This window comes from Zingiber officinale, chromosome 4A (assembly GCF_018446385.1).
Source record: "Zingiber officinale cultivar Zhangliang chromosome 4A, Zo_v1.1, whole genome shotgun sequence".
Lineage (NCBI taxonomy): Eukaryota > Viridiplantae > Streptophyta > Magnoliopsida > Zingiberales > Zingiberaceae > Zingiber > Zingiber officinale.
Genome location: NC_055992.1, coordinates 92,484,402 through 92,506,348, shown reverse-complemented (window position 1 = coordinate 92,506,348; position 21,947 = coordinate 92,484,402). Strand labels below are relative to the sequence as shown.

Genomic DNA, 21,947 nt, shown 5'->3' with positions numbered 1-21,947 from the left:
CACGGAAAAGTCCAAGAAGGGAGCTTGGCACGGGAAAAAGTCCAAGTATGGAGACTTGGCATAGGAAAGGTCCAAGTATGGAGACTTGGCACAGAAAAGTCCAAGCAGGGAGCTTGGCACGGGAAAAAGTCCAAGCATGGAATCTTGGCACACGAGGTCAGAGAGGGCTCGGTAGCTCGTTCTTTGGACCGGACGAAGTCGGAGAGGGCTCGGTAGCTCGTTCTCCGGACTAGGTCGGAGAGGGCTCAGTAGCTCGTTCTCTGGACCGGACGAAGTCGGAGAGGGCTCGGTAGCTCGTTCTCCGGACTAGGTCGGAGAGGGCTCGGTAGCTCGTTCTCTGGACCGGACGAAGTCGGAGAGGGCTCGGTAGCTCGTTCTCCGGACTAGGTCAGAGAGGGCTCGGTAGCTCGTTCTCTAAACTAGAAAGGCTCTAAGGTTTAAGGCTGGGAAGCTCTAAAACCAACAGAGGCATTGGATCGGTCTGTTGACCGATCCAGTGATACTTTGGCTTTCTGGATCGGTCTGTCGATCGATCCAGTGATACCTTAGTTATCTGATCGGTCTCGTGACCAATCAGTAACCACACAGCAGCTTTCTGTGGGTTATCTGATCGGTCTGGTGACCGATCAGTAAGAAGCGATGGGATTCAGAAAACAATAAGGGGATCGGTCTGTGGACCGATCCACCTATAGGCTGATCGGTCCACAGACCGATCAGGGATTTCCTGGACGATCAGGCCATAGCCTGATCGGTCCAGGCCTAGCCGTTGAGGCACAACGGCTAGATTTCTGTGTCTTCTTTGTCTTCTTATCAGGTTCAGTATATAAATCGAGATTGAAGGCCTTTACAAAAAGGAAGGTGATAACAGTGCTGCTGACTTCTTCTTGCTTCTGCGATCTGAGCTTTGCTGAGCTCTCCACTGCTGAAGCTTCGTGTGAGCTTCCCTCGGCTGGATTCCAACTGATCAGTTGCTGCTGTTGTTGGCATCCGTGAAGTGGTTGCTTCATCACCAGTCGACGAGAAGGCAAGCAAACTAGTGTTTTTACATTCATATTGTTCTTGGCTTCTTGCTTTATCTTTGTACTCCAATCTTGCTGTTGCAAGAGAGATTGTGGCGAGGTTTCTCCACCCAGAAGGAGTTTTTATTAGCCGATTTTCCGGGGTCTCATCCACCGACAAGATTGATAGGATTCGTCCACCTTACGGACACGCCGAGGAGTAGGAGTATCATCTCCGAACCTCGTTATATCGTCGCGTTTGAGGTTTGATATTCTCCTGTTTCGTTTCTATCTTTTATTTCCGCTGCGCTAACTAAAATTGTAGGAAGAAACGTGAATTCGGGGTCGGCTATTCACACCCCCCTCTCTAGCCGCGTCCGAAGGTCCTAACAGACCGAACCTCGGGTTCAGTCGACCGAATAAGTGGATGAACATCAATGGACCAAGATCGGGTTGATTGGACCAGATAGTCGGGGGAGCGTCAAAGGTCCGGTCAACCGAATGGCTGGATCGGTCGACTGAACGAAGACTTCTATCCAAAGTGGCAGCATCTAGATGGAAAGCTGGACAGATTCAGAAGGATTAGTCGACCGATCAACATCGAGTCAAACAATGATCCCGAGATCAGTGGATCTGGATCAGGTTCAACTCGACTATATAAATAAGGTTCAACCAGCTACTTGAACAAGGAATCATTAAGAACATCTTCCACTCTTGCATGCTACTCCAAAGACAAGTCTATGAAGCCGTTACGCAACTCCGACAACCCAAAGCACACCTCTCCGAATTCTAAAGTCGTCAGTATAAGTATTCATAGTACTTCAATTATTTTGTCATTATACTTCACCTTTGTACTTGAATTTACAGATTGATAGTGAACTTCTCAGAGTAAACACTCAACGAGTGTGAACCTTGGAGTAGAAGTCGTCACAGGCTCCGAACTAAGTAAAATCAACTTGTGTCATTGTTTTGTTTATTTCTTTATTTTCGCTACATACTCTTGAAACGGTTTACGAAAAGAGTGAAAGTCAAGAGTGTTATCCCCCCCCCCCCCCCCAGCATAACGATCCTACAAGGGTTACATCAAAGATCAGCTCTAAGTCTCTATCTCTTTATACTAATTATGGACTAACTCATTACACACTTTCAAGACAAGTACCGTGGTGCATGTTGTTTGCAGATGATATTATTTTAGTAGATGAAATACCTGAAAGAATAAATGTTAAACTAGAATCTTGGCAGGAAACACTAGAAGGGAAAGGTGTTAGGCTTAGTAAAATAAAGACTGAATATATAGAATTTAAGTTTAGCAATATTAGATGTAATGAGACAATTGTTAAGATATGAGATGGTGAGTCGCTAAGACCAATAGCTTTAAATATTTAGGATCATTTTTATAAAACAATGAAAGATTGAAAGAGATGTCTTACATATAATACAAGCAGGATGGTTGAAATAGAGAAGAAAATCGGGTGTTTTATGTGACCATAAAATATCTCTAAAACTTAAAGGAAAATTATATAAAATTGTAATTATACCTGCTATGTTATATGAAATTCAATGTTGAACTATAACTCAAGGACATGAGCAAAAGATGAGAGTTACAGATATAAGAATGTTAAAATAGATCTGTGGATTATAACTCAAGCACATGAACAGAAGATGAGAATTACATATATAAGAATGTTAAGATAGATCTGTAAACATATAAGGATGAACAGAATAAGAAATGAATATATTAAAAAAAAAAAATTTTACTTTCTCTTCTCCTTATCTTTATATAAAGAAACCCCTAGAGATCTTTTTCATTGAAGGGTCATTACAAATCACGAAGGGATCGTCAAAGGATATTATTATAATCATCCGATCTTTTAATTTTAATAACCATTACATGCCCAAAGCTCAGAAGGTCCGGGAGTCGGCAAGTCTGGATCAATTTGAAAGTCGGACCAACGCAAAAGATCAAATACTAGGGCATAATCTCTACGTTAATCAAGTCTTGAAAAATACCATCCAAATTCCCTGACCGGATAAAGACCCGTTACATAGACTCTTGCTCACATCCGCATGAAGCATCACCCGTGGTCCTCAGTCCCACAGACCACATTAAGAAGCAGGAGACGCAGGGAATAATTAAAGCTAAGTGCAAGGGGCCAATCGGAATATTCCCTGCTCGCATTAGACAAAAGGTATATTCAATGAGAATATCGAAGCCATGTGTCGTCGTCTCAAAAGCTCGGCGAGTAGAAGAGAAGGGAAACGGAGGGAGGTGAGAGCGGGAGGGAATCAGGAAAAGGCGCGCATTGGAGTCTTGTACCTGAAGACTGGTGCAGAAAGCGACCAAGCTTCATGATTGCACATCGAATTCGATGCAACGCAGTTCCTTCTCTTTCTCTTTCACTTTCTCTTCCCTCCGTCGACGTAGAGGAATCTGTTTAACGTCCTCCAAAAGCTACTACTGAACTAGCCGAAGATTCGCACTTCATTCCTGTGAATTTTTTATCTGAATTTCGCTCCTGTAAAAAAGTTTAATCAGAACGATCAATATGACCCTTCAATTTTAGACGAGCCCTCTGATAAATTGTCTAAATTTCTTTGTTCTACAAGAACTCGAGCTGTGCACTGGCCACCACCATGGAGATATTCCTTGCTTATGGAGGTCCTTTGAAGCACACAATAGATATTCTGCCCTCTGCCATGAATTCCCTGTGTGTGAAAGGTTAGAGACAGTGAATACCTTTTGAACACAAATTAAAGAAAAGGAGGCCAGCATCTTCCCCTTTCCTTTTAAATGGCCTCTGCCATTGAGAATCTTTGCATACGCTGCTTCGTCTATATCTTATCGCCTGTTTATTATAGTTTAATCATTTCAGAATCATGGTTCTATAAAAATTTCACTTTGACATCTGTGGCTATCTTTTTAGCTCGTCATCTACCAGAATGTCCTCTGCGATTCAGAATGTCCTCTACTGGAATTTGCCTCAATATTGGGGTCTGAATTTGGAAGCTCCACAAAGGACAAGGAACAAATATGCGAGTGAAGGAGGAGGAAGAAGAATCTTTTTAATGTCTGCAGTTGATTTGGAGCAGTACAAGGAGTCGAAACAGGGGAGGGAGTAAGAAGAGACTTTTGCCTTTGTTCTTTGCAAGAAGTTACCATCCTTTCTTTATCTGATTCCTTTTTCTTTTGCTCCTCTCAAATCTCACTTTATTCTCCCACCTCGAACTCACCTACAAAGAGGGTAATCCCCCTTGATTCCTCTTGTGAGCACACAGCATCATCCCCCAAAACCTCCGTCTTAGGAAGATCTTGCAGCCTCCGTTCATTGCAGCAGTAACAGCTGCCATGGCTTCAGTACCCGCCGAGCTCAGCCTCGATTATACACCTAACACTTACTCCATCATCCAGAAACAAATCCCAGAACAGCAGCAGCAACAGCCGGCGAACAGCCAAAAGATTCAAGAGTTCCTGGTGCGCCTCGAAGAAGAACGCAACAAGATCGAAGCTTTTAAACGCGAGCTACCTCTGTGTATGCAGCTTCTAAACGATGGTACCGATTTAATAGCCGAGGTTCATATGGTGAAACTGGTAATGGTATAAAAATCCCAGCTTGTGATTGGTTTTGCTTTGTGCAATAGCAATCGAGTGTTACAAGCAGCAGCTGGAGACGACGCGCCACGCGAAGCAGGGGGCGGCGCGGCCGGTGCTGGAAGAGTTCATACCTCTTAAGAACATGAACGTGGATGGGGGCGAAGAGGGCGCTGTCAATGTGACATCTGAGAAGCCGAGTTGGATGCTGTCGTCCCAGCTCTGGATCCAACCGGGCGACGACGCGGCGGAGAAGCAAGTTCCGCTGGTGTCGGCGAAGAAACTGGAGGCGGAGCAAGCAATCGACGTGAGCCCCAGGCTGGCGCTGGACGCCAAACAGAGGAACGGCGGTGCCTTCCTTCCATTCTCCAAGGAGAAGAACAGAGGCGGGACCAGAACGGCCGCGGCGGCGCCTCCGTGCGCTCTGCCGGAGCTCGCGCTTGCGTCCTCAGAAAAGGCCGTTGAGGAAACGAAGTGCGTCGAGGCGGAAAGCGGTGGTGTCAATGGTAGAAGAGAAAATGGCGGCGGGGTAGAACACTGCAAGGAAGGTGGCGGCCACCCGAAGGAAAGCCAGGCGGCGCCGTCGTCGCCAGCTCATAGGAAAGCAAGGAGATGCTGGTCGCCTGACTTGCACCGGCGCTTTGTCAATGCTCTTCAAATATTGGGAGGCTCTCAAGGTCAATTATCCATAACCTTAATTGCAAACAAAGATAAATATAAAAAACAATGGAGTCTAACAAAGATTTGATTTTTTTTTATCTGAACAATTGGAACAGTGGCGACTCCAAAGCAGATAAGAGAGCTGATGAAGGTTGATGGATTGACCAATGATGAGGTGAAAAGCCACTTGCAGGTTCTGCCAATTCCAGTGACTGTTCCCTTTCCGGCCGTAGTTAGTACTCACAAAGCGGACTAATCATTTGCTCTCTCTTCTATCAGAAATATAGGCTTCACACAAGACGGCCAGCGCCGGCGCCACAGGCGGCGGCCACGGCACCGCAGCTGGTGGTGCTGGGAGGCATATGGGTTCCCCCGGAGTACGCCACGTCGGCGGCCGCTCCCGCCATCTACGGTGCCCATACGGGGGCTGCTCACTACTGTGCCACCACGCCCGTCCCACAAGAGTTCTACTCCACGGTGGCACCGGTGCCGCAGCATTACCACCAGCTGCACCCGCAGCTGAAGCTCCCCCAACCGCCGACGTACAAGGCGAGGGAGGGGGAGTCGCCGGAGTCTGAGGCGAGCAGCGGAGAACGGTCGGAGAGCATGGTGGAAGAGGAGGAGGAAGGCGAGGGTGAGGAAGAGGACGAGGAGACCGATGAGCGTGAGGGGAAGGCGGCGCTGCCCGCGGTCAAAGCCGAGGGCAAGTTCTAATGGACGTACATACAGCAGAAGCAGCAGCAGCAGCAATAATTAGACAGAGAGGAAGAGAAGCCTTACGTAGCTTTAGGAGAAGAACGTGACAAGGGCTTGTTGACTTGTTATTGTCATGAGATTGTGTGAAACTTTTGTAAAGTTGACCTTGTTGTCTTCTTGATATTATTGGGAGAGTGGTGGTGGATAACCGGAGGGGAGAGTGTTGTGACATACATGTGGACGATTTCCTAAACTTAATTGCTAGCATACTTTTCCGCCGTTGTGCAATGAGCAGTTGAAGGAAGTCAACTATGGATATCTGATAATTGGATGTATCTTTGTAGGTATTTGGGTTTGATTGAGTTTGGAGTTGCTCAATATTGGGATATAAAGTAAAATACCCATGGAGTGAAATATAAAATTGTGTATATGCTAGTTATCATTAGAGAAGCGAGCCAAATCTATGGAATTACTTGGTACAATTTAGGTGATGCTTGCCACAATCCTAAAATAAATAAGTTGGTTTGTGTTCAATAGGTCCACAACCAAACATGTTTTGAGTGGACCCTTTTTGGTGCAACCATCAAGCTCGTGCCAATCGAGACAAATACCTAGTCAAACACAATTCGTGGGCTAGGTTGAGCGATGGCAACATTCAATTGACTCATTTGTCAGTCATAGAGCAACAAACACAATGAGAAATTTAGGGATGAGACAAAATTATCAAGCTTCAAATAATCTATGAAATTGTAAGAATCAACTTGATTGTATATCCAAGCAATAGATAGTGGTTTGGTTTAAGAATGAGTTGCATCGGGAAGACTATATATGAACTTGTACTAGATTCCAGATTTAACATTGAATCTACAAACATCAACCTCAAAGGGTACTGAACAGGTTCATAACTACCAACATGTATCATCCAGCCAATCATGCTGTTCTTTTCCAATGATAATCCGATATCTAGTTATTTTCCTCAAGGCACTAATAACACATTAAACTCTTGGACTATTCAAATGGTAGAGCTCTTAGATTAAATTCAAATCAACCATACAACATACAGACATTCAAAATTTGGGACCATGGGAAAAACCGAATCCGATTAAAAGTTGAGAAGCACATCAATCCCCAACAAATATTTTTGATACAACAATGGAATTATGTCTATCACGAGTCAACTTGAATTACTTACATCATGTAAAATTATATTCTATGTATTCGACAGGAAGCATTCATCGAGCATGCAACCCAATCAGCAAAGATATGAGCTAACTTTGTTACACAGCTCTATAAACTGTTAGCAATGCTTAAAAATTCTTTAACCGTTTCTATTCTAAGTTTCCCACATGCATTTTCTTGGTATTAGATGCAAGTCAGATGCATTTGTCACAACTATTAAAATACATCTTCTAAACTTGGCAAGTAGATATTAGTATATAAGAAGTTTAGTAATAACTATTAGGAAGTATAAATCATGCCTGGCTAGATGCTTATTGGCACATCCAAACTTTCAAAAAAAAAAAGTCCAGTTTTCTATTGTCCCACGCGCCCTATAAAATTTTATCAAAAACATACTGAAAACAAGATTTAAGACAAACCTAATAACTCTGCATCAAATAGCTCAGCAGTATGTAATGGTTTTTGGATTCAATCAGACTAATGAAAAACCATAGAAACATTCAAGTGTTAATCGCCCAGGATGAAGAGATCAACAAAATTACTACGCTCAAGAAATTTCTGTAAGAAGCGAATAATAAATCTATATAAATGATATGATTGAATACAATAGCTGGAAGAAGCTGTCTGCTATTCCCAAATAAGGATTGCTGGGAAACCAATCATCTAAAAACCTCAACTATATCTCTAAGATGGGTACGGTGTACAAACAACTTAGATTTATGCTATCTCATGAATGCGTTTATTATGATTCGCAATTCTGGAAGCTGAAGGATCGCAAGGAAGAAATCTCAAAGTGGGAAGGATAACAGTGTGCCACGACATTTGCTTCTAGAGCCTGACCATAAATAAATGCAGAGTAAAGTCAAACATCAAACATAATTTTTTTTACAAAAAAAAAGTAATTATATCCAATTATGCAATACAGAGACTGAATCATTTAACAAATGCGAGTTCAATAGTGCCAACTAACCAGCAAATGACTCACATGAGGGGGGGAAATGAGATGTAATACAATATATTTCTATTGTTTGCATATCCAGATTACAAAATCAAAAGTCAAAGAGAAAAAAAAAAGGTCAACAAACTTCATGAGCTATTGAAGATACCTTTCCTGAGAAGTTGCTATTGGTGCGGAGTTAGCACTGCAAGATAAATATAAAGAGAGACTCAATAGAATTACAGTATAACATAAATACAAAGCAAAGAAATAAACCATATAATTCAAAACAGATCCATACAATTTGCAACAAGACAATGAACTTAAGAACTCAAATAATTCAGATAACTAGGAATTTTAAAAAAAAAGTTGGAGTAATATTCTTTTTTCTCAAACAGAAACCAAGAGCAAACAGGGTAACGGATTCAAGCATGCTAAAAATGTCATCCATTGAATTCAGCTTCAAACTAAGGAAAACAAAGATTTCATAAATACAGATAATGTTGAGAATCAGTTTCAACAATATTGAAAACCAATTGTATATTGCTCCAATGAAGACAAGCTTCAATATGTATTTTGTTGAGGCTCTATCCAAAATTTCAGTTAGTTCCTGGCTTTTACTAATATCACGAGCATTAGTACCATTCGAGAGAAAATGAGGTAATTGAGAATGAGAAACAATTAATCACCAGACACAAAATTTCGATTTTACAGAGGCTGAACCAAGTGCGTTTAGGCTGAGGAAGTTCCTTCATTATTCATACCCCACTGTTCCTCACCCTCATTCCCATTGACAAGCACTGAGCTATCAGTCGAATCATCTACATCAACTTCAACAGGTTCCTCTGGGATCTCCTCTACCCCATCCTCCTGTATCACCTGCATATTGTTTGCCAGTATATAATATAACACCAATAGAAGTATGACAAATGACCAACTTGAAGAAGCAATTAATATTTCTTCTATCCTAAGAAAGTGACGAATAACCAACTTGAAGAAGCAATTTATATTTCTTCTATACTAAGAAATGAAATTTCAACTTTTCTTGCGACTTTATGAAATAGATATAGGAATAGGAAATCTGTTGGTGACATCAAAGAATTGATGAGTAAATTAGTGATGTCAGGCTTATCCATCTCTAAACTGTTCATAGGAAGCAAAGTTGTAGCATTTATTGTCCTAATACCATTGTACACTGTAATCATGCAGGATTGAACAACCTATTCTGTCAAAAAAAAATATTTTTATCGACTAGTCATGTAGGAGTGAACAGCCTATCCTGCCAAATATTTTAATTGTTTAATCATCCTTCACTTCATTTTTCTCCTAGTATATTGGATACTACTCTCTTAAGGAGCTTTTTTCTCCATCCCATACAACATTGTTGTCATTTTGGTGCCATCAAAATACCGTCACAATTTTCCATTTTAACAAGCTCACGTAATCATCACAAAATTGACCAATTTCAAAATGATAAGGTTCACTATGTACAAGAACAGTATCCACTTGCTGCTTGGACACTACAAACAACTTAGATTTGATCAAAATCTAACCCTGTTCTTTGGTGTTCCAATAAACATGACTGTATGAAGTTTGCATAAGAAATGAGCCAAGTTATCATAGTCTAAAAAAATTTGGCTCCTACCTCATGGCCATAGTCACCGTTTTCAAGAGGCGTGCTCTCTTCATCAACTTGCATTCTTCTAAAAGCTTCCACAAGATTAATATTGGACTTTTCCACATAGCTCAAGTATTCCTCAGATGGAGGATACTTACCCCTGTTATTGGAAATGACACTCAGGTAACTAACTTGGTTGAAACAAGTAATAACTCAAGCAAACATTTGAATCCAAGAGAGACAACACAAACACTCAAACTAATCAAAGAAAAACATGAGAATTGAGAACTAACTACCCAGTTAAAATTGCTAGATAGTATTATCTAATGCCCATTTCCAATCAATCAAAAGAATGTTATTGAGACTGACACTTTGCATAACCATCAAATTCCCTACTCCAACTTTAGGATTAACAAATTTCACACTTTAATATACAATGAATACATTGGTATATTGAAGAGATGAATTCTATTCATATATAACAAATACTTTAGAATGTCGAAGAGCTAAATTATTTCAATAGATAATGAATACATTGGTCTATTGAAGTGCTAAATTCTAGCAGCCAATTCAGAAACCTTGATTGAATTGGCATGTGTAAGGGAAGAAAATATAATACAAAATACTTATACTTACCAGACTCAGAGAAACAAGAATCGGTATCATAACATGGGATTTGTTTCAAGCAAAACTCCTAGCAACTGCAGTTGTAAACAACCTTATAGCTATTTACAAAGACAATTTAAGGAAGGACTTAAGAATAGCTAATTAATTATACAGCCCAATGATAAACCTTCATATGCAAGTTTATCTTAGTCATTGCAAATACTAAAATAACTTTGATATAATGACATTTTATATATCATGCAGTTAATTTGTTCAAGGTTGAGATTTTGGATAAAGTGGGATGAGAACTAAAAGTTAACCTAAATGTAATTGTATAAACGTTAACAAAAAAAAGAAAAAAAGTCCTCTCATTTTTCTTCTCTTTATATAATGGGTGCCATTTCTCAAGTTTTCCATACAGAGGATTCCTTGTTTCATTTTCCAGCACAAAAGTCATTGCTATGTTGAAAATATTACAATGGTTGCCTTGCCCGTCTAATACATTAATGTTTTTCAAACAGGTTAACAACTTTTTTAATACTTCAACAAATAATGTGTAACAGCTCCCAGTTAGATTTACTGAGCAATTAGATGTATGTTTCGTAGAAAAGTAGACATAAGACGCAGATCATTTTAAAAAAAAATGGATCCATAGGCTTATGCAGTGAGAATCACATTTCATCTGTTTATGACCCAAATCAAGATTATTCAGACTAACCAATCATTAATTTGTTAAGGTCCAAGTCAATATTGATATGGTTAAACAGTCTTCTCCTTATGGTCAAAGTAAAGGTAATTCTGTGGACTGTCTAGGTCAACATGTATTATAAATAGTTGATAAAATAATAGGAATTTGTTAGACTGCACATGTATTAATCCTGCTCTTATTGACTATCACCTCAGAGCTGTGAATGCGTGTTTTTTTTCATAATACATATATACAACAGAAAAATTGGTCAGTTATCATATCCAGCCATTTGACAACATAAGCTGGATTGGAAACTAAAAATCCTCTTAGCTTATTCCACAGTCAATTCTAGCAAAGTTCTAAGTTAAACAAACTAGTTGTAGGCCAAACAAACAAGCATACTCATTTGAATTGAAATATCATATTAGATAAAAAGTAAACTGAGCAAAGAAAAATAAATGAGTAGCATCCCATAGTAAGCCTAATTACAAATCCAAACATTATCCTAATATTTAGGTATGAAAAGGGCCTTTTATGTCCCTTATCAAGAATCCAGAACCAAATTATGACAATTCATCATGAGAATACAACGGAATATAGTTGTTTCACTGTACTGAAATAATTTTATAGAATACCCTATGTTAATGAGTGCAAGTCATAAAATATAAGATACAATATAATCAAAACCTGTTAGGAGCAAGATTTGACTCAACAGCCAAAGCAATCTGCCAATGCTCAAATAAATTAGGGTACTCTTCAGGATCAGCCAAAGAATCAGCAGCTTTTGAATTGACCTTCACACAATCAAAAAGTCAGGAAATAGAGTTGCAAACCTCACAAGGCAATTTCAAGGACACCTAAGCATCTCATAAGTAAATATATCCAACTTTTCTTGCCATATATTTTAACAAAAAGCGTGTTGTTTAGAAAAAGGATCAGTGGAGGAAAAAAGCATGCCTTACTAAGATCCTTTTTCCAAACTGATACTATTTCTGATACTTTACTTGGAAGATACGACCTCGCCATCAGAGCAGCTTCTGGAATGCGATTACTGCAAAACATGGATGCTTAATGAAGGAAGATAAATTTTCACAAGGCAGCAAAAATATAAGATAGAAATAGCAGAATAGCTCACAACCATTACAATATGAAATTACCTCTCTACCAATAACTGAAGGCAACCTTCCAGTTTACCTAGCATGAATAGACAAAGAAATGCAACATTATTTTTTCCTTGTTCTTTTGCGAGAGATGCAAGTTTTGTTATCCCTTCAGCATCACCAATGGCCGAGTAAAGAAGCAACAACCCACTCAAATCCATAGCGTGTGATAGGCATTCCTCAGCCATCTCTAACTGCATGACAAGAATGAAATATGAGTCAGTACCTGTACTATATCAGCTGTCAAAAAGTATTAGGGCAAAATGACATAGAAAGTTTCCAATTCAACAAGCTAGTTTTCAGAGACGATACACTAAATTTAGAATGACACAGATGACTAGATCCATCAGATATTAAAATTAAGAAATTCAGTGCATTACCATAGAATATAGAACTGTCCTTGCTGGAACCAGTAAAATACCACAATGTCCAATTAATGCTAACAGAATAAGTTACAGTATAAAATATGGCATACTCCCACCAACCAATTTTACATCATATTCCTCAAAAATATCTCTAATTAATCTACTTGAGAATACAAAATAAGGAACTTTTTCAGTGAACCAGCTTGCACATAGGGGGGTCCCAAAAGCCTCTAACCATGAACCACCAAAGTCCTTCCAAAACATAATTGGAACACAGGATCAAATTCTACCCATTTTTCTAGCATTCCACTTGAAACCATAAAATGATGATCTTTTACTGCGAACCAGCTCATCCATAGGGTCCCAAAAGTCTCTAACCACAGATGACCAAAGTCCTTCCAAAAGATAATCGAAACTTATACTCATGTTCTAGCATTGTATTAACATGCTTGCAAATCATATTCAAAGAAACCACTCCTCCCTGCTTCCCATTTCAGTTTGTAGCTATGAAACAGGAAGGGCAAATGGCGATGAGAAGGCTAGAGGACTAAATGGGTATTTCTCAGTACTCTTTCCAACACCCATATCTTGTGTAGTTATCCATTTATTGCCACAACAAAATTTCAGGCTATCCTATGGCATTCAATGCCAATTGCTGGCTGAAACTCAAGGCTAGAACTTTAGTCCATTTTTACCAGAATAGTTGCTATTGATAAGTCAATCTACTTGAATAACAAAACATTTCCTTTTTCATTTCAATTCTTTTCATTGCTGAACTACAAGGGAATCTTGCCAACTTATATATTCATGCCTTTGTAGGCAAATTAAAGTTTTCAAGGTTTCATATTACCTTTCCAGTAGACATAGCCAGCTCTCCCAACTGCTTCCACTTAGATTCACTTTGTACATCAATAGCAATCTCCTGAAGACGAAACAACAATAATATAATAGAAGACACTAGTCACACAAGTACAATGCTAAGAAAAAGAATAAGCATGTTATAACATTGAAGTATCCAAAAATGTACCTTTGCAATTTCCAATTGACCAAGCTGAAGAGCTAAATCAAATCTGTAATTAGGATCAGTTGCTACCTCAAGAGCATCCTCTACCATTCCCCGGGATTCCAAGAAATGTGCCACACTAACATATTGAAGTTCCAATTAATATTCAATGTCAAATTAAAAATAATAAGGATATACTATGTTCAAAGCAAAATTACTTGGACGTTTGAGCTAATGTAAATACAACTCCATTCAAGAGCCTTGTAATTACAATTATAGGAAGATGGTGTCAGAAAACAAGTGCATTTTGAATTTGGATTATAATTAGATATATGATCAGGGCTATAAAATTTGACAATGGTTAGTGTAATGTAAAGGATCAAGATACTTAACTCGATTTACTAAACGGCTCTACTAGCAAACAAGGCCAAGAAAAACTGGAACCCCAGGAGAAATTATGTACCTATTGTGATGTTCCTTTGGAATCGATGGCAAAATTCCTTTGGCACGTTCTAGATCCCCACGTGTAACAAGAGTTTTATACTCAATCAAACTGAGGAGTAAGGTATAGCCCATAACACTGAAATGAACAGAGGTTTTTAGACAAAGATAACCCATCAATGAAAAATGAAACATGAAAAAATGAGAATATCCTCATGCCAATTTACTTGAACTCCTTGTCAATAAGATACACCCGACTTTGACTAGCAAGATATCCCAGCAAGTACATAGGGCGGTCCAAATGAAACATGGTGGTGACCTAAGCATGACAAACCAATAATATTATACTTGTGTAAAACATACATTGAAATAAAGAAGGTAGCAAAAAAATTTGAAGGTTACCTCGCCACCAACACAATAATTTAGTCGCCAAGAAGAATTATTATAAATGAAACAGTCACCAACCCATATACCAGTTCGAACACGTTCATTTACTTCATGCAGAAGCTCAAATGCCTCTTCTACCCCATCATCATCTGCCGGCTTACCATTTTCTAGGTAAGAGGAAACAACATCTCGCTGAAAGAAACACAAAATAATTAAATATACAATTTTCAATATATTGTATGTTATATGGGTAAAGCAGCATACACATCCATAGTAAATAATTAATATCTCTACAATACATGTAATATATTTACTGAAGGGGCAAATTTGGTATGACAACTTACATTGTATTTCAGTATGTAGAATGATGTATCACTTGATATGACTAGAAGATCACCACTATCAGCCCAATACAGGTTCTGCAGCAATCAACAAAGCTAAGAGGAACCAGCTTAAAGTATGGCAACATATTACAAGGGAAGTAGTGAACATACCTTAACACCAACATCAATCCGACGTATTAATCTACATTCAGCCCAATCATAAAAACAAATGAAGTCATTGGAGCACATTGCTAATAGTATTCCTCCATAAATATGCTCAGCAGAAAAGGTTGGCCGTATGCTTTTTCTCTCCTGAAATAATCCATCACGGTCAATAATCAGAGGAAATGTCTCAATAGTTAATATACTTCACTTCCACTATAAAGTAATAGCATATGTACGCATGCAAATCTGATTAAGAAAACCATGACTATAAATCTAAATTAACTGTCTTCAAAAAATAAGAAAGTGCATTTTAAACATGACTTGGTGGTGACGTTGCAGAATTGAGAAAATAAAAGAGAACTGAATAAAGAATACTCTTGACTATCTCTCAGTGACTTTTTCATTCTAACTTCCATGCGAGTAAATTTATCAATCATGCAAATTCTACTGTAGAAACACATGAGAGAAATGTCAAACCTGGAAGGTTTTACTGAATATCTTAATTCTTGATGTACTTTCCCTGATTGCATACTCTCCATCAGAAGACCAGACAAATTCCAATGCAGATCCAAATGATCTATTTCTCCATGCCAATGCAGTATATATAATGTATTCTCCATCTCCACAGACAACAACAAATCTTCCATTTGGGTTATGCTTCAAGCTCTGAAAGAACAAACAGAGCAAACCAATGTACAATGCGTATTAATTGAAAGAGATAACTTCAAAAAATAACAAGCGATAGGCATGTTGAAAGTATTAGATCAAGTTGTTTTGGCAACTTCAAAAATGTACATTTCACTAGAGATCAACACTACCAAAAGAATATTTGACTATAATTGAAACCAAAGTCCCTTCTTAGCCTCTTGTTAGATTACCTAATTTAAGAGTAAAATGTTATGGAAGTAATCTTTTACTTTTAAACATATAAAATTAACATGTAGATCAATCAGGATCCAGAAAGTAAACACAAAGAAGGCAGAATGATCTGAAACAAGAAATTCAAAGACATGAAGTTACATGCATGTGATCATTTATCACTCGTTTCCTTTGTCAAACAAGAGACAAGAGACAAGAGAAGGATATTTGATGAGAAAAAATTTAAGCATCAGTCCATAAATCAGATGCCCAAAATCAGATGGAAAATTACTTATCATTTGTTGATTATAAAAAAGTGATCCAGCCTTTTTCTCTTACATCAGTTCAAGGAGACAACACAAAGAATATCCTTTTCATCTCTCCCCTCCACCTTTCTGCCCGTTTATATATTCATCCTTTGAACCATCTCTCCCAGGCAAACAAGGAATTACTAAAAATTGAATTGCATAGCTAATGATAGTGTTCCAGGAAGCAAAGAACGGAAGCCTAGTCAGGTCATAAATAAGAAAAGATAGCACATTGGAGAATCTTTCCCACAAAGATGGTCCTACACCATGAATAAATCCTCACATCCACTGATCCACCCATGCACTCACAAACATGCATCAGCCATATCCAAATTTAACAGTGTTAACCCACAAAAAGTAGCACCAAATTCAGCATAGAGGAAGCAATTATTGTATCCAGTATAGCATCTCAAAATGGGGTAGAATTCATGGAAATGCTGATGAATCTTCAAACTAGTATTTAATATCAACAATATCCTAACAATAGTTTTAGCTCAACAGTAGTATTGCAAGTCTGATGAACATACCTAGACTGAATACTCAGGACACAAGTGTTATTACAAACTGTGTAGATTTCAGTGAAATAATAAAATTCCGACTTCCCAATATCATTAAAATTTTGTTATGTGGTTAAGGGCAACAAGCAAATATTGCAGGTTCTTCAACTATTTGCTAAAACTACCCCAGTATTTTGTTTCCATTCATGCATAATGTAACAGCAAACTAAAAAGTCAAAGTCCTTGGTTTTGGGGTTTCCCAACCTCTCAGAACAATAGTTTTATATATTTTTTTCCATTCATGCATAATGTAACAGCAAACTAAAAAGTCAAAGTCCTTGGTTTTGGGGTTTCCCAACCCCTCAGAACAATAGTTTTATAAGTTGTAGGCCAGTAGTTTTAAGTAGCAAATTAGTCAGCACTTGAATCTTTCACCAACATTGTTCAACAGTCAAAACAATGTGACTAAATAGCAGCAAGTATTGCAAGTCTGATGAACATACCTATACTGAATACTCAGGATGGAAGTGTTATTACAAACTGTGTAGATTTCAGTGAAATAACAAAACTCTGACTTCCCAATATCATTAAAATTTTGTTATGTGGTTAAGGACAAGCAGCAAATATTGCAGGTTCTTCAACTATTTGCTAAAACTACCCCGGTATTTTTTTTTCCATTCATGCATAATGTAGCAGCAAACTACAAAGGCAAAGTCCTTGGTTTTCCCAACCTCTCAGATCGTGGGGGTTCTTTGGTGAATATTTCCACCAGTTAAACTGGAGAAGATCACTTAGACAAAATTGTTGCTTTTCAGCTAAAACTTACTTGTGGGTACAGATCACAGCTTCCCAATTCCTTGACAGCTAAAGGCAATCTTTCACCATCTGTGACCTGTGGAATAACAAATACTATGTCCTCAGGAGGTTCGTGTTTTCTTCTCAAGAGAACACTAGAACTTTCAAACCTCATAGTCTGCTCCAATTGTCTTGATATTAACTGTTTGAATCTCAGTGTGCTTTGCCCAAATAATTTTTCCACTGCCCTCCATGCTGGCAACTGGAACTTCACGACCAATCTTCACCATAATGGTTCCTTCATCATATCCTATTACAACTCTAGAAAACATCCATGAAAATTAATCAGAAATACTAAAAAGAACTTACAACAGAATTCCTGAAGTAAATTTTTGGAGCTTCTCATACCTCGTAAGCATTACATAGATTTAAGAAACTTTTAAAAAATGATACATTCAAAATTGTCAACAGATTTTGTCAAATCCATCTCCAAATCCAATGCATAATATAACACGAAAAAAATAACAAAAGTGTAAGTCTACTTCATACCTCCTTGATCCTTTCATGTATCCAATAGCCCAAACTCGTTCCAGACCATAGTTTAATGTATTCTCAAGTCTGTAAAATGGAAATAAAATAATCTAGGAGAAGGAGAAGATACAAACTCAAAAAAAAAACAAAGTGAATGTAGACTGTCACAAAAGTGTTATGTTTCCACGTGCATTACATCTGAAAATCTGTAGTTTAACTAGAACACTGTTTCAAGAACCACCACTTGTAATTAAATGGATAAAAGATTTAGCAAACAATTATAGTTTTAATTGGTTAAAGACAATACACTCAAGTTTGTAAGTGGGAAAAAAAATTACAGATTAGATTAATTAGTATAGCTCTTGGCTATAGTTAGAGGTCTTGGGTTACCAAAGTAGAAATAAAAAAATTATTAACTAATCAATAGCCATTGTTGAAGTTAGGAGGCTCCACTTCCATTGGTTCCATATGGGCAAGTAAGATGATTCACTAGATGAATCTGGTTTCTTTCCTAACAATTTAAGCTTCTAGATAAAGTGGCTAGCAACATGATAGCAGAGTAAGAAGTAGATCTAAAGTTTTAATTAAGAGGGGTAGATCTAAAATTTGAATCTTCCCTGTTTCATAATCAAAACAAGATTTTGAATTTGTAGATGTACCTATAGGTAGTTGCATGCCAAATTCTAACAGTTCCATCCTCTGAACCTGTTATTATAATTGGAAGCTCAGGATGGAAACATACAGCAGAGACGTTATGGGTATGGCCTTCGAGTGTTTGTATACAACTCTTAGTTTGGTAGTCCCAAACCTGATTCAATAAAACTCATTAACAGAAAGCTCAGGGTAGAACACAGAAGCCACATCTAAACTAGATTGAATGAGGCAGACCTTGGCAGTCTGATCATCAGAACCAGTAATCAAATATGGCCTATCGCCTCCAGTAAAATAATCAACACAGTTGACTCCTTTGGAATGAGCATCTAATGTAAAATTTGGGTCAGGAGAACCAAGATTCCAAATCTGGTCAATCAGATCAAACAGTCATAAGTTGTTCCAGAAACCATAACAAAATCAGATCCAATTTCAAAGATATTAGGGCCACACCTTTACTGTTCGGTCCAACGAGGCACTTGCAAAAGTATTGGTGTCCTTTGGATTAAAGGTCACTTGCATCACATAATGAGAGTGTCCTTCAAAAATTTGGGTACACATCCAACCCTTCTCCCAGTCCCAAAGCTTTATCAACATGTCGTCTGATGATGACAACACATATGGCAGGGTTGGATGTACAGCCACACACCTAATGTAGTCTGTATGCGCCTCAAATACTTTAACTTTGTCCATTGTGTTGTAATTGTAGACACGGATAAACATATCATCTGCACCAGCCACCACCCACTGTTTGCGTGCTACAAATTTTGCAGATCTCACTGAAAGTTCAACACTAGATGTTTAGCTTTACAAAGTTTCAGGTATGCAGATAACTCTGAGAATGCAAACCAAATATCATATGCAGTCTTTAGTATACCTGGTAGTTCAGTTACTTCAAAAGATTTTACCATTGTCTGCACCAAAACAATTGTTTAAACTCTATCAGTCAAATCAAACGTGAGTAAAATGCACGTCTCATTCGAAATTGCAGGATCTCACAAAAAATGCATCCTTAAATCAAATTCATTATCCAAATTGTAATTAAAATGTGCCTTAAGACAGAGCACTTCAAATTGTCAAACCCTAAAATCATAAGGATCAATTTGAAAATGAGATGCATGAAAGAATCTGAACAAGAGAATTGTGATTGCATCCTGAGCATTTTGGGGCGAATGTATGATTAGCTGGCATGGTGTCTACTTGGTCAATCATGAAAAAACAACCATGTACCAGAATGGAGCGACGAAAGTATGTTTTCAGAGAACTAATCAGGTCTAAGTTGCTTCATGCCAAAAGAATAGATTTCAAATAAAAAAAATATGAAAAAGAAGCTGCTTGCCTGTGACTGATAGTTCCAGATACCAACTGTTCCAGAATAAAGACTCGCAAGAATCCTGCAGCACGGAAATGATAGCCAGGTTATGGATCATTCAGTATTAGCATCTAACAGCATCAATCATGGCTATTAGAGGTGTGGGTACAGAGAAGACATTCATTTTTACCATGGCTCAGTTGGATGAAGATCCACAGATTTTACCCTTTCTGACCTTTGAGCAAGTTTCCTCTGATTCAGAGACAATTGTAAGCAAAATCCAAGAACAAACCAATTAAATGCAGCATGCATTTCAACCGTGGATCAGGGGGGGTTCAACAAAAGCACGAGATCTACACAATTTCTACCAAAAACATCACTAGGGCCAGTGGCACATACCTTGATGTCTAATCTGAGAGGCTGGAATCCGTCCCCAAGGCGCCAAAACAACAAAAAGAAAGAGAAACAAACAATCGTCAGCGATCAATCGAAACTTCAGATCTCGCGGATTCACAATTCCTAAGCGCGAGAGCCATGGAATATAAACAAACACTAAAAATCCAACTAAACCATGTGAACTTAAGGCGAAAGAACGCAGATCCGAACGAGGAGGCCAAAAGGCAGATGAACGTACCATCTTCCCGAAGTCACTGAGAGCACGAGATGCGCCAAGGCGGAGACGTCCGCGGACCGGTTCGGCCGGATCACAGGAGCCGAGGAATTGAGAGGGCAGAGATCGGGGAAGATAGCTGAGAGCCGGCGACACAAGGAAGCGAATAGATCGCAGGAAGGGCAGTGAGAGAGAGAGAGGAGACGAGTTTCGGCTTTAACGGGAGTACACGAAACGGGAGAAGGGCAGAAGTTATTTACAAAAAGGCCCTGGGCCGGTTCTGCTTCTGCTGCCGCCCGGTTTGATTAAGGTTCGCGGGTCGAAGGAATGCTCTGTTTCTGTCTCCATGAGTGAACTAGTAGTAGTGCGTTGGTATCTGTAGTCGTCGTCGCTAATGCCCTATTTACTCAGCAGCGCAAACGACAGAAATGATGATTCCACATAAATCAATGTATTTTTCATTGTTTACTTATAATGAACGGAGGGATTTTAAATTCATTCGCGAATTTATTTTAGTCCATTTTTCCATCTTGAACGAGGTCATGACCTCGCCGCGAGGTCACAGCCGCGGACAAGGCGCGTCGCAGCCGTAGCCAAACCCTCATCTTTCCTTTCTATCTTTCTTCCCTTCCCTGAAGGATATATTTCCGCAGTGTATTCCTTTTTTTTGTGTTTTTTTTTATCGGCGCCCGCGCCTCCGAGCGTTGCCTTCCAGTTTTACCGACGATTTGGGAAGTAACGTATGTACACACACTGCGTGTGTGACCCACACGTCGGATGTGCAGCCTGAGAGGTAGATCTCATTCGTGGAGAGGATAATTACATCGTGTAGAGGTGTCAAAACGAAGGAGAAGAACTGGTCCTTATTTGTAAATTGTCAGTGTTTGTTTGATTGATCTAGGGGTGTAATTAACAGAGCACATAGACGCGTTGAAGTTTGTTTATTCGGGAATTGCACGTATGAGATGTGCGCATTAATTTATCTCCCTCAAACTGACTTTTGACTCTCAATCCTGTCCCATTCCCATATAACTTTTCTGTTATTCTTTTTTTTTTCATATTAAACTCGTTATTCTTTCCTTTCGATATATTATGATCAAAGGCGAATATGTTCGTCTCTAGCGCCCCCGTCAATCCATCCCAGGACGGTTACTAGCCTTTGGAATAGTAACTAGCACATAAGGGAGGCATTTATCTCGACTTTGCCGAGATTCGAACCCCAGACCTCATTGTGACAACACCTCATGTGCTAGTCATTAGAATCATCCGAGGAGACCTTTCCTTTCGGTACATGTCCCCATCTAGAGGAGCTCGATATCAAAAATAGAAGATATCTTTTGACTCATTACAATATTCTCAAAAATTCACAGATCTGAAAATACATACAATTTCAGCTCTCTAAATTGATCAATAAATTTTTTATTTAACTAAAATTCACTGATGAACTACGATTATTTATATTTCTATAAATTTATACTCATACCATAAAATTGAATGAGAGAAAGGTAAATATGATGTCAAATTTTAGTTCTGATCAAGAAAAACTATGGGTCTGGTCCTAAGGAGACAA

General features: G+C 38.7%; 2 protein-coding genes across 4 annotated transcripts; one reads left to right on the top strand and one right to left on the bottom strand.

Annotated features, from left to right (window-relative positions):
* Positions 1–3,918: 3,918 nt before the first annotated feature.
* On the top strand, positions 3,919–6,001 carry LOC121970167 (transcription factor NIGTH1-like). The gene is made up of 4 exons (XM_042520683.1): positions 3,919–4,549; positions 4,638–5,264; positions 5,364–5,440; positions 5,527–6,001. The coding sequence occupies exons 1-4, from the start codon at positions 4,345–4,347 to the stop codon at positions 5,959–5,961; spliced, it is 1,344 nt and encodes a 447-aa protein (XP_042376617.1). The 5' UTR covers positions 3,919–4,344; the 3' UTR covers positions 5,962–6,001.
* A 1,676-nt stretch (positions 6,002–7,677) lies between these two features.
* Positions 7,678–20,609, bottom strand: LOC121970166 (coatomer subunit beta'-1-like). Of its 3 annotated transcripts, none has more exons than XR_006108862.1 (26): positions 20,402–20,608; positions 20,167–20,187; positions 19,958–20,019; positions 19,795–19,849; positions 19,333–19,369; positions 18,909–19,234; positions 18,693–18,824; positions 18,464–18,612; positions 17,823–17,891; positions 17,444–17,594; positions 17,305–17,370; positions 15,293–15,481; positions 14,822–14,962; positions 14,672–14,746; positions 14,343–14,519; positions 14,168–14,259; positions 13,963–14,079; positions 13,524–13,638; positions 13,347–13,418; positions 12,129–12,325; positions 11,929–12,022; positions 11,659–11,765; positions 9,705–9,837; positions 8,749–8,938; positions 8,229–8,264; positions 7,678–7,957 (listed from the first exon to the last, which is right to left on the bottom strand). XR_006108862.1 is itself a non-coding variant. In XM_042520680.1 (26 exons), the coding sequence occupies exons 1-25, from the start codon at positions 20,402–20,404 to the stop codon at positions 8,245–8,247; spliced, it is 2,715 nt and encodes a 904-aa protein (XP_042376614.1). In that variant the 5' UTR covers positions 20,405–20,609; the 3' UTR covers positions 7,678–7,957; positions 8,229–8,244. The 3 variants fall into 3 exon arrangements, 2 of the variants coding, with proteins under 2 accessions (XP_042376614.1, XP_042376616.1); XM_042520680.1 differs by having other exon boundaries at positions 8,824–8,938; positions 20,402–20,609; XM_042520682.1 differs by having other exon boundaries at positions 8,839–8,938; positions 20,402–20,609.
* Positions 20,610–21,947: the final 1,338 nt, after the last annotated feature.

Excerpts from the sequence above, each read along its gene's own strand:
- LOC121970167 (XM_042520683.1), top strand. The coding sequence starts at position 4,345 with ATGGCTTCAGTACCCGCCGAGCTCAGCCTCGATTATACACCTAACACT. Across the intron at positions 4,550-4,637 it reads TATGCAGCTTCTAAACGATG|CAATCGAGTGTTACAAGCAG; the intron begins GTACCGATTTAA and ends TTTGTGCAATAG. Across the intron at positions 5,265-5,363 it reads AATATTGGGAGGCTCTCAAG|TGGCGACTCCAAAGCAGATA; the intron begins GTCAATTATCCA and ends CAATTGGAACAG.
- LOC121970166 (XM_042520680.1), bottom strand. Across the intron at positions 17,595-17,822 it reads TACATGAAAGGATCAAGGAG|AGTTGTAATAGGATATGATG; the intron begins GTATGAAGTAGA and ends GATGTTTTCTAG. Across the intron at positions 14,260-14,342 it reads ATTATTGTGTTGGTGGCGAG|GTCACCACCATGTTTCATTT; the intron begins GTAACCTTCAAA and ends TGTCATGCTTAG.